The sequence below is a fragment of the Nymphalis io genome, chromosome Z (genome assembly GCF_905147045.1).
Source record: "Nymphalis io chromosome Z, ilAglIoxx1.1, whole genome shotgun sequence".
Taxonomy (NCBI): Eukaryota; Metazoa; Arthropoda; class Insecta; order Lepidoptera; family Nymphalidae; genus Nymphalis; species Nymphalis io.
Window position 1 is genome coordinate 10,041,118 of NC_065918.1, and position 12,893 is coordinate 10,054,010.

At 35.0% G+C, this 12,893-nt stretch overlaps 1 protein-coding gene across 1 annotated transcript in view; it reads left to right on the top strand.

The window, feature by feature from the left end:
• Positions 1 to 115: 115 nt before the first annotated feature.
• LOC126780440 (dynein axonemal heavy chain 5) overlaps positions 116 to 12,893 on the top strand; it is a 207,304-nt gene continuing 194,526 nt past the window's right edge. Inside the window, exons 1-6 of the mRNA XM_050504920.1 lie at positions 116 to 183; positions 7,842 to 7,979; positions 8,051 to 8,322; positions 8,453 to 8,637; positions 8,934 to 9,094; positions 9,435 to 9,551. Coding sequence (XP_050360877.1) covers positions 160 to 183; positions 7,842 to 7,979; positions 8,051 to 8,322; positions 8,453 to 8,637; positions 8,934 to 9,094; positions 9,435 to 9,551 — 897 coding nt within the window. The 5' untranslated portion in view covers positions 116 to 159. The remainder of the gene's footprint in view (positions 184 to 7,841; positions 7,980 to 8,050; positions 8,323 to 8,452; positions 8,638 to 8,933; positions 9,095 to 9,434; positions 9,552 to 12,893) is intronic.

Consider the following 12,893-nt stretch of genomic DNA (forward strand, 5'->3'; position numbering starts at 1 on the left):
GACACGAATCAACTTACAAGCCAGTCAAAACATTTTATTGTGAGTCAGCCGACATGTCCTATACGCGGAAACAGAGTAACGAGTTTGTACTTGCGACATATGTTACAAAATGAGTGAAAATGTTTGTTACTTTTATGAAAATACCAGTGTGATGACAAAATGGTTGATTGTTTCGTTGTTCAGGTATTTTTTTAATAATAATTTACCTGACTTTGTAATTAAATTTGGATAAGGTAATTTCAATATTATAATAAAACACTCTTCAGCATTTTAATGGATCACAAAAATAATTCAAAAGTTTTTTTTTATAATATAATTTGTTCAAGCTTATATTGCCGTCCATATAATCATTTTTAATTGATATTTTAATCCAAGATTAACTTAATTTTCGTTCATTTTTGTGTTACTTTAAAGCACATTTTAATATTGATGTATTCACTAATAGGTCAAAAATTAGAAAATACTCTGAGATATAGTGCAAAATCAAAATACATTATTTTAATTGACTAATTAAAATAAATACTTATAATTTTCAAATTATTACCAAAATATTGACCCTCGTGGTACTGTAAATATCGATTGGAAGGCCATATAACGTTTATTGATAATATTGTTTATATGCCTAATAACCCACTACACAGGAGAACATAGGTTAGCATGCGGATAGCTATATGAATTATGAACTAAGTCACATTCAAATATCTTTATAAATAACTTTACAAGCGGCTATTTCCATATTAAGTATTTAAATAAATAAAATATAGATTATTGAATTGAGAGTGAGAAGATGAGAATGAGATATGAGAATCGTTTCAATACTCGCGTAGGTGCTTTATCCTTGGTTATAAACTATCTCGGCTACTGTACTATATATATTATATTTAGTATTCACATATTAAATTACAACAGCGTTTAGTTATTTGCTTAATACAATTTCAAAAACTAGCTGTTGATGCATGCATGCACGGCCTAAACCGTTGTACAGTCAACTTCATATATAATGTAACAGACAAGATTATCAAATTCATAGAAACATCTGAAGTGATCAATAAAATTCATACGACCAACGTCATCGAATTGCTTAAGCCCTCCATTTTGTTCAAATATATCGCAGCACGAACATCGTCAAAAATATGAGTTCATGCAAACCGTCATTAAAATAGTAACTCAGTATGATGTTGTTAAATTACTGTAATTTTACCAGGCAATTAATGTACTTAAGGTTTTACCAAACAATATCACGAAATTAAGTAGAGTGATCTTGGGTTTTTGACTAGTTTTCAAACAGTTCTAAATACTTATTTAAGAGTGCATTTTGCAACTCACCGATTATGTTTCATATTTTTCGCTAATGCAATAAATCTTCAGTTGTACCTGATAATATTTTTTGTTTTTGTACGATAGGCAAAACCACAAACTCTGTTAAGATATACACTTGTGATAATTAAATACATAACGATTAAAACACTGTCTGCGCTCAAATATGTGATGGCTTTGTTGTATCGCACAAATAATCTTTAAAAGATTAACATTACTTAGGGGAAGTTCGGTGAATAAGTTAGTGTGAAACCTTTTCGGCCTGAATTGATGTCTTATTGTAGATTATGAGATCTCATCAGTGGAAGGAGACCAGGGTTGCACACTTGATCCACATCTATTAATACTATATATATACCATGTATAATCAGACAAAAACCAGGAAAACCAAGTATGGCTTGAAGGTTTGTTGAACCACAACCCCCATGATAATGCTTCTGTATATTAAGGAATGTTTGTTCTATGTAATTGTTATTCTTGCTTATTACATCGACTTGCTAGGTAAGTATGGCAGGAATATCATGATTGATGTACATTCATTAGTGTATTCATATGGCTATGGATTTAATGTGTCGCAATTTCATTAAAGTATTACATAAGATGGATTTTCATTTTTACCAAATACAGTGGAAGTTGGTTTATGTGATATTCGGTCTAACCGGTATACAACTTCAGTCGATTTAGACACATATTTTTCTGAAACTTTTTACGATATTCGTGATAAATGCTACTAATACTAGTGAAGCCACGATAGATTTTATCTTTAAACATGTGAGCATAAAAATGGAATTCCAGTTCGTGCTGGGTCGCGTTTCTTTGTGGTTAGTGTAGGGATTTCTTTGGCACGCATTCGACTTCTTTTTATTTTATTATTGGGGCACGAAATCTTTTTTACGATTTTTTTATTCAGGATGTCGTCAAATATCCACCAGCTCTATAGGTGATAGGTGTTTTAAATGGTTAAAAAAATTCACGATTATAATACTTTAAATTTTCTCCCGGAGTTTACGTTGGGTCATGATGGATTTGTCCTTGTTTGGGAGAGTCATCAGTAATTTTGTAAGTATTCTTACAATAATAGAGTACATGTTATAATGGCCAATGAACAATTTATAAATTATCAGATAATTATGTATAATAATTTAAAAAAAGTAAAAGTATAATGTAACTGTTTAATAGTAATTAAAAATAACCTTGTCTCTTTAAATAAAACAAAATAAAGTTTTGAATCTTACTGAACATAAGTTTAAAATATTTATTGTATTATAATAATAAATTGATTATAAAAAATTAGCAAAATTCTCAATCTTCTTCCTATTTCTCTTTTACTTTTTTGCAATGAACTATGAATTTAGTTTTTATCGTTATTTTACCAGTTTATACGAGTATTACATCAAAATAAAATTACCGATGAAATTATTTGAAAATAAAAAAAATGCAATAATTAATGATGCAAAACTTGAACCTGAACTTCTCATGTATTGCGGTTAATTACTCTACAGATTAAGCTTTATCGTATAAGCTTTGTGTAGAAATTATAAATGATCGAGACCGATTTATGTTAATAAAAGTTTAAATTATTGAGCGTTTAATTTTTTTCACGTCTGTAATACCTGTTGCAAAAAATATAACTCATTATTTCAGTAATTCGTGTGATAGTAGTAATTATAAAATAAAATAGAATTATAAAATGCTAGTTATCTGTCTCGGCTATGCCCGTTAATTCAGTTCATCCATTCCATTCTTTTAGATAATGTGTTTTAAATATATATAATGACATAATCAGTCGACATTAGCTATGCATCCCTGACCTTTTCTTGCTTTTATTAAAATTTCTTGTAATATCGCTACTGGTGCTAATTGTAAAGTGTATAAGATGGTATACAATTTACATTTAGGACTCGGATTTAGGAATTAGGATCGTCGGAGACTTTACTGTAGATATTTTAATACGTGCGAGTCAGTATAAGTAGTAATATAATATGTATTCGATATACTTGTGAGCTGTCGGAATTGAGTGTCTAAATAAAAATGTACACTGACCCAAATTCCGGTGTGTATTTTAAAACAACTAAGCGGACATATATTCTGTATTAGAGATTAGTATTTTTAATATTTTTAATGAATCAATACTAGTTTTCTATGGTAAAATTTATAAGTATCAATTCGTACATACTACATAATAGTCTGTGTATTATGTTTACGAATATTTACCTATTGATAAATCGTTGAAGAAGAAAGGCAACATAATTTTTGGTCCTACTTGAAATTCCGGTCCTCTTGGTGGTAGAGTTTCCTATTAGTTCGTCAGGGTTCCACCCACATTTCACATTATATATTCTACCTCATAAACAGCAATAGTTATTATAGTCATGTTTTGGTTTGAAGGGTGAGTGAGCCAGTGTTGCAATAAAGCATTAATCTCAAGCCCCTAAAGTTGATGGTGCATTGACGATGTAAGATATGGTTAATATTCCTTGCAGTGTCAATGTGTATGGGTATTGGAGAACAATTGCCATCAGGTGGCTCATTTGCTAGGCTGGTTTTAAACAAAAAATAAAAAGTAAACTTTGTATATAGTACCATAAAAGTTATGTGCAGATGTATATATTTATTTAACATTTTAATCGTAGTGGTTTTGTAAATCGTTTGAAGCATTATTGCTCAATTTTATTCTAATAAAACCTATTTTACAAATGACATTAAAAATATATTAATAGTTATGTCAAATATAATTTTTTAGTATATTCCGTATGGTGTTTACATTTTAAATATTAGGCTTTAATTGTGAAAAAGAAGTTTATTAGCGTGCGTTGTGTATCCTGTTGGACTTCTAAACTATTTGTTAGATTTTATACATATATTGTTACTATATTACAGGTATCAACAGTTTTAAAATAATTTCTTCAGAAAGGCGTAGTTACATAATAATTTTTTGAATGTCATAGATAGCGAAAATAGTCGATGTTTATTACAAATATTTTCATTGCAAATTAAGGAAAATTTGAATAATTGTATTTTCTGTTAACTGATAAAACTTTTGTAATTATTACTAATAGTAGTCATTAATTAAAAATAATTTAATCGGCTTAAAGTTATTTCGCCACGAACCTAAAATGTTTTATATTTCCAAGGTATTTTGAACATAATGATTGTGTATTCATATTTATTAAAATGTACGTTGATATTATTTATGTATTTTTCTCATAAAGATATTTAATTTATTGTACATAGTGGTTAGAATATTATTCATAGCTAAATCGGGATGTAACCTTCGACACGTTTCTCACGAACGTTGTTCACATCCTGATGTGTTGAAGGCATGTATGTATGCATGTCCCAGTTTAACATACAAACAAACATTACCTTCCTGCTAACTTCAAAATTACGTATTACTATCATCACCTACAAGTAATACCCTAAAATACTATATTATTAAATGAGTAATTATCGTACATATACTATAAATAAATTTATTTCATGTATCTTGGAAGCGGCTCGAAGAATTTGGCTTTGTATTTTGAAAAAGTTTTGCTTTTTAACTTTATACGTATATATTTCTTTTCTGAATAACGATATAGGGCATTCTATATGAGAAAACTCAGTCGGAAAATGTTAGTGCATAAAGTAAGAAAATTATTTTAAAAATTCAATTTAAAATTTTCAGTTTTTTTAATCTGTTCTTGAACACCATGAAATAGTAGACACCAAGTTATTACAACATACGGTTGTATAAACTAAAAAGTCTCACTGTCAACTCATTCCACTGCGTCCAGCGTTTTCATCAAATTACGCGCAACATTTTACATTTTTAATATTTTACATTTTTAATTTTTTTTGTGTAATAATTGTGTCTTTTTAGTGTTTTATAAGCACTACAGAATCTAATTGAGACACTTTTCAAATATGTGTGTAATACTCTATTTTTTTACATATATATAGATTTATAATAATACATTTTGTAATAAAATTTTTCTCTAATAATTAATCAGTACAGCTTATAAGCTCCTAACCTTCTCCTCAAAAGGGAGAGGAAGCCTTAGCCCAGCTGTGGAACGTTAATAGGCTGTTACTGTACAGTTTATAATAATAATCAATACTAGAATTTAAATTTTTGTATAATTTAAATTTATGTAGGCTTAAGTGATTACCTTGCTTATTACATTTTATATATGCAGCCACATTTTTAAGAAAATATTATAAACCTAAAATGATTAACATTAAATAATTGATTTAAAACATTTTAATATACCTACTAGCGATTCATCCGCAGCTTTGCCTTCTTCTTCGTCATTATCGAAAATCCAGTTAAAAGGGATAAAAAGGCCAAATATATGTTAATTATGTCATATTATAGCTATGATAAAGCTTTAAGAAGTAACAAATATTCACAACACACACAACCTTTCTTATTTATGACATGATTGTAATGCCTCCTTATATACTATATTAGGCGTAGTATTTTAATTTGCTAGGCAAAAATGTCATTAGCATGAGTTATTTGTGCTATATATAGTTGCCCATGGGTAAAGCAGCAGCAAGTAATAGAAAAAAATTACAACTCTTCTAATCTAATTAAACTATAAATAAGGTTAAAACTAAACAATTTAATACAAACTTTAATAAAATCTATAATTTATATAGGCTAACTATCAATAAAAGCGCAAAAATAAAAGATAACCTTATAACTATTGATAGACATAAGATTAAACTAATAAATTTGATGAAAACTTATCCCTACAACTAAGGAATAGGTAACCATTAATAATTTATAAACTTATATATAATAAAATTATAATTGAGTTAATTAATTGCAACCCAAAGCCACAAAGTATTTAATATTATCAATTTAATAACGAAATTAATGCAAAAACCGTAAAGAATCAAACGAAACGACGGCAGAACAATGACAAAGCAAATTTGATCGAAAATCATATCCTAATATGTATGGTAAAAGGTCATTCTACTCCGAAATATCTGAACACCACGATTCAGAAATTGACGTATTTAGCAAACCGCCATATATGTGCCGCAACATATACGTACAACAATAATACGTACGTGAACTTATAGCTTTTTATAGACTCAAACGATTTTCAGCAAATAAAGACTGATCGGCGCTTTGAAGTACTTCTAATAATAATTCATTTATTTCAATTTATAATTGTTAGCCGATTTAAAGATTATATCGGATAAAAAGACTTACAGACAGATAAATAAAAGATTGTTTTGGTTTTGGTAACTCCCAAATAGCCATATTACCATAAAAGAGGCAGTTATTTTGAAATCACAGACAGAAACTACAATAGTTTATTTTTATAGACATATACATACGCATGTCAAAATAAATAATTAAAGGCGTTGCGTGCTAGTGTCAAAATTTGTTAAAGCAAGTGATACGCCGTACCACCCCCAACCCTTTTAATAACACCTTCTACTTGTCCATTTAATTTGCATATTACAACTATTGTTTCGTCTAAACCGGTGTTTGGTGCCGACAGTTCGAAGCAGATCGCTAGCAAGGCTTGTCATTTCAATTGTAGATTCAAAGTTTACAGTAAAATGATAGCTTATATGTATTTGAAATAGTACCTAGCCGGCAACATACTTGCACGCAAATGCCTAAACGACATACAAAGGCGTGAACACTTGCGTCAAAGTTTAATAGTTGGAGGGACGTGGTATCAATTTTTCTTTGCTGTAGAAAAGTTAAAATTTTAGAAGATTCTAGATTAAGCCATAGTTAAAAATGTTTGTATGCGGTATAAAACCCGGCTCTAGTGATGAAGAAGAGGAAGAAGATGTTATGGACATCTTACAGGTCCGGTTGAAGTCAAATTTGTTTTATTTTTTTTTCATTTCAATCGTGTAAAAGTGAATAAAATGTGATAATTAAAATAAAACAGGGACCGGGGGGTTTTATATATATACACTTTAAAACAAGTTTAAAAAGAAGAAGATAATAAAATAAATACTTTAAAAACGTTAATAAATAAAAGCGGTTTAATTGTTATAAAAATTAAATCATAAAATATTTAAAGAAAAAGAATAAATTTTATATTGAGAAACATGTATAGTATAATATGTATAATATAACAAAGTATAACTAATATTATTATTTTTTGAATATTTACTATAGTAATAAAAGTATAAGAAAGGACAAAAATATATTTTTTTTAATGATTGGTTAATTTTAAATAGTACTCAATGTCAGTATTTATGCTCAGTAGGTAGAACTTCTAAATTTAACCGAAGGCAACCTTAAAATCCTCTCAAGCACTGTATTTTAAAGTGGTTTATTTGTGTTTATAATTTATTTTGTGCTCCGTGGCGAAGGTAAATACGTGAGAAAACCAGTATATTTCGGATGAAATGGTGTCGCATTTATGTACACATATGCTCACTACATTATTTTAACCGTAGAGAGGATTTTCCCTAGCATTGGGATATTTACGGACTACTACTATATATAACTACTTACTTGTTGCTATGTCATAATTCTTATAAAGTGTTTGTCCTTGTAGAAAAGAAGAGAAGAATGTGAACGTAAGGCGAGGCGAGGGGAGATGGACCCTCGATTGGAGTTTACATTTCAACTCCTAATCGACGGTACCGGACTTCCTCGCCATGCCATAATGGATCACGTTTTCGAGGGGAACATGGTATGTATACCTTAATTGTCTAAGTAAATAATTGAATGACCTTTATAAACATGAATGTATATTTTTTTTAGCTTGATGACATCAATCAGCTTTTTTTGCCTCACATGAGGAATAAATTGCTGTGGTATTATCAAGATGTAGAGGAAGTGGAACAACGACCTGTAGTTGAAGGTGCGAAGTCAAGGCAGCAAGTTCAAGGAAAACAGCCACCTCCTCAAATTACTCTTAAAAGGAAATTATTTCTATCTGATGGTTGGGATGTCAAGTTTACAGGAGTTTGTATTTATATGTTTCGTATAAATGTTAGCAAACAATTACCCGAGGAAGGATTTCATAAAGATTTGTAAGTTAAAGCAAGTAATTTCCCCTGATTATCGTACTAAAAATGTTTTCCAAAGTATTTCATCTTGAACGACGAGATTGTAGTAAGAGCTATTTGGAGTGCCAAAGATTACCTATATTATTGTTTATAGATTTTGCGGAATCCTAAACGCAGATAAAGTAGGCTTGGTGACCGCTATTGAACGTGTAATGGAATACGTGTATATGAATGCATTAGCGCACCCCAGCAGCGATGGAGATGAAGACGAGACTCGTTTTCCTATTGTCAAGAATCAACTCCTGCCGGGCCTAAGATCTTTTTGTAGCGCTTTAAAAGGCAAGTAATACGTTATTTTAATCAATCTATAATCATCCTGCAGTGATAACAAATAAACAAAGATAAAAACTAAACATAAAATGTACGAAATTTAAATTTAGTAAGCCAGTGTTATCAAGATCATCAATTTAAAATGGCTATCGTAGACCTATTCCGAGGTCATCATCATCAAGAATCGTAATTGGAAGTATCTTGGAGTTAGTTGTTTTTGTTTTAAACAGGCGTTACAAATGAATTGTGCTTTACGGGGTTTTTCGTTTTACGCCATTACAATAATCTTTTGTCTTTGGTTTTAGTTTGTGAAGAAGTTTGCAACCAAGTTAACCTGTTTGATGATGGACAAGCTTTAATGGCTAACTTAAACGACCACAACGAGCTAAAAGAAATGATAAAAAATCCCACAACAATCGCTACTTTAGAAGAAAGGGTTAATGAGTGGATAAAAAAAATTATGGAGGTAAATAATATTGATTTTACTATGAATCTTGATGCAGCTAATGATCATCTCCTGATCGTTTCCGGTCTTGGCTGCCGTTCTAAAGAATTAACCGCGTGGGCATATTATAGTGGTCACGTGTGAGCACTATAATATTCTTTCACTCCTATAATCCCACAGGACAGCAAATCCACTTCTACCAAAAAGAATTCAGGTGCATGGCCAGCGCTTTTACGTGCTTTTTAAAGTACAAAAGTACAGTAGTGCAAAACACGTACAGCTTATAATTTGTATTTCTACTAAAATTTTAAAGAAACATTTTCTTAAAGTGCTTAAAAAGTTTAAGTTTTAATTTTTGCAGATACTAAGCGAAAGTGAACAGCTAAGGCGAGAGGTGGACTCCAGCGGGCCTCAAGATGAACTTGAATATTGGAAGAAGAGAGGAGCACAATTCTCACAACTTGTGTCTTATTTACAGGTATTAACACACACACATAAACACACACACAAAGATGAACGCACGCATGCAAAAATTAGATTCTCTTTTCAATATTTTACTTACATTTTGAATTAATTTTTTTTAGTTTAATTACTAGCTTTTAGTTTTTAATATTTTTCGTTTTAATTTGTGTATTCTTCTTTTTACTAAGTTACTGTAGTAAACTAATATATAATATAATAATTTCATATACAAGCCGCTGGATTTATTAATTTACATATGGTTATGGTTGATTATTATAATTAAATAATTTATTATGGTTCAACATTATTACATTTAGTATGGTTTGGTGTACCTCAAATGTTTAAACAGTACAATTTGACTTAGTTAAAATCCAAAACTATGTGCATACAAATTGAGACTTGATGTTACAAAATCAAAATACTAATACTTTATCCGTGCAGTGACGGAGAAAGAATACATTTCACTGCCCCTCTCTTTCCCATGGGTGTCGTAAGAGGCGACTAAGGGATATCTGAGCGACCATCTGCTCACCTGGTGGTAGGATGCTAACATCCGCCTGGCTTGTTACCACCGTACGCATGGTGAAAAACTCGTGAAGTGGCTTGCAGCCGCGTTTCGAGGTCAGCCAGCGTACAGCCAGAGCCCGAGCGAGTATTGCCGCGATGGGTGTTGGTCCGGTTGGAGACGGCTGTTGAACCAATGCCGGGGGAAACTGTATTGACCTGCCGGTCAGGGAGACCCGAAGAAACGGCTGTTCCGCTGGCCGCCCGTGGCATAGTACAGGGGCCCGAGCGTGCCTAACCAGCTCGTGAGGCTGCCCCACCAGGCCACGCATAATCTCGGGGTGGACCGTCGTGCCGGTTGGTGACCGGTAGGTGGGGTCCCGGCGGCCACTTCCGGGGGGGTTCGGGGGCCCTTCCGTCCGGCGGGTCAGTGTATTTTTCCTTTTGGCAACCACTTGGGGAAACACGCCTCCACACTTTGCCCATCCCTATCGTGGCAATACATCGCTCGCTTCACGTCTCTTTTCCATTTAATTTCTCCCAAATGGCGCAACAAAAAAGAAATAACGGTCGTACAGCGGTGCTCACCCCCACCATACCCTCGCTGTTTGAGGTCGAGTTCTCTAACATCCGAGGACTCCACACTAACCTCAACGCTGTCCACCACCATCTCGAGACAGCACGGCCAGCAATGTTGTTTCTCACGGAGACACAAATACTCCGTCCTGCCGATACCAGCTACCTTAATTATCCCGGCTACACGCTTGAAGAATCCTTCAAAGCGAAAGCCGGAGTATGCTTGTTCGTCAGGACGGATGTTTGCTGTCACCGACTGCGCTGCTTGGAGGACCCCTCCTTCTCCATGTTGGTGGTACGTGTGGACCTGGTTCGTCAGAGCCGAGTCTACGTGTGCCTCTACAGATCCCACAATGGTGACTTGGAGACAAGCCGACTATTTGACCATCTTAATCGGGTGGCAGATGCTGCGCAAGAGCAATTTCCTAACGCGGAATTGGTGTTTTTGGGGGACTTTAATGCTCACCACGAATCCTGGTTGAAATCCCTCAAAACTGACCATGCTGGAAGGACTGCTCATGCTTTTGCTCTCACACATGACTTGACCCAACTGGTTGATCAGCCCACCAGGATCCCAGACATTGATGGGCAAGCACCTTCTCTACTGGACCTTCTGCTGACTTCTCACCCGGTGGAATATCAGGTTGTGGTTCAGGCTCCTCTTGGCTCTTCGGATCACAGCCTTATTTCTACCAGAGTGCCACAGGCCAAGCTGCCGCCACTAGCGGTATGCAAACGTCGCGTTTGGCACTATAAGTCGGCGGATTGGGACGGTATGCGCGATTACTATGCGTCGGTCCCTTGGAAGGAACGTTGCTTCAGTGGGAATGACCCGACAGCTAGTGCCGCTGCTGTTGCTGGCGAGATCATGCTGGGAATGGAATACTACATTCCTAGCTCAGATCTCGTCAGTAGGAGTACGCGTAACCGTTGGTTCACTCGTGAATGTGCCGATGCTGTATCAGCTAAGCAGGCGGCATATCGCAAGTGGATCAACGGCTGCATTAGCGGGGCATCTAACATTGACTCACTGAAAGCAAACTATAATAAAAATTCCAAGTCCTGTAGAAAGGCATACACGAGAGCGGATGCACAGCGCATTGTACAGATTGGTCATGACCTTGTTTCGCATCCTAGGGGCTCCCGTAGCTTCTGGCGTCTGACCAAGTCTGTGCAAAACAATTTCTGCCAACCTTCGCTGCCACCGCTCAGAAATCCGGACGGATCGCTAGCTCACAGTCCGCAAGAGCAAGCTGATCTCCTGGCTAAACTCTTTGCCGACAATTCCGTCATCGATGATTGTAGTGCACTGCCACCTACAATACCTGCATGTGGCCATACGATGCCTGACATTAAAATCAGGCAACGTGATGTGCGTGCGGAGCTGCAATCACTTGATGTACGGAAAGCTAGCGGTCCCGATGGAATACCAGCCATAGTGCTGAAGAAGTGCGCAGCGGAGCTGTCTCCTGTGTTAACGCGCCTGTTCCAACTTTCTCTCTCTTCGGGAAGTGTGCCGGAGGCTTGGAGAAGAGCTAATGTGCAAGCGGTTCCCAAAAAAGGGGATCGGTCTGACCCGGCAAATTATCGGCCAATAGCTATCACCTCAGTACTTTGTAAGGTGATGGAACGGATTTTAAACAACCAACTGATCCATTACCTAGAAGATCACTGTCTAATTAATGATCGACAGTACGGTTTTCGACCAAAACGGTCCACAGGTGATCTTCTAGCGTACGTAACACACCTCTGGGGTGAAGCTATCGACAAGCATGGAGAATCGTTGGCTGTCAGCCTCGATATCTCCAAGGCTTTCGACAGGGTCTGGCACAGAAGTCTTCTCTCCAAGCTACCGGCATATGGTCTGCCTGCTCAGCTATGCACCTGGATTGCCAGCTTCCTACACAAGCGTAGCCTTCGTGTTTTAGTAGATGGTTGCGCTTCACAATTCTATGTAGTGAATGCTGGGGTCCCCCAGGGATCTGTGCTATCTCCCACACTCTTTCTTTTGCATATCAATGATATGCTCTCCCTTGGGAACATACATTGCTATGCAGATGATAGTACAGTGCATGGTGGATACCACGGACGCGCAGTGGCTGGGCGGGCGGAAACTGAGGAGAGGCGGGAGAATCTTGTCATTGAACTCGATAGGACGTTAGATCTCATCGCCAAATGGGGCTCTGATAATCTTGTTGAGTTTAATGCCAAGAAAACACAGGTATGCGCTCTCACGGCGAAAAAGTCAACATTTTCCCCTCTTCCCTCCCTCTGTGGT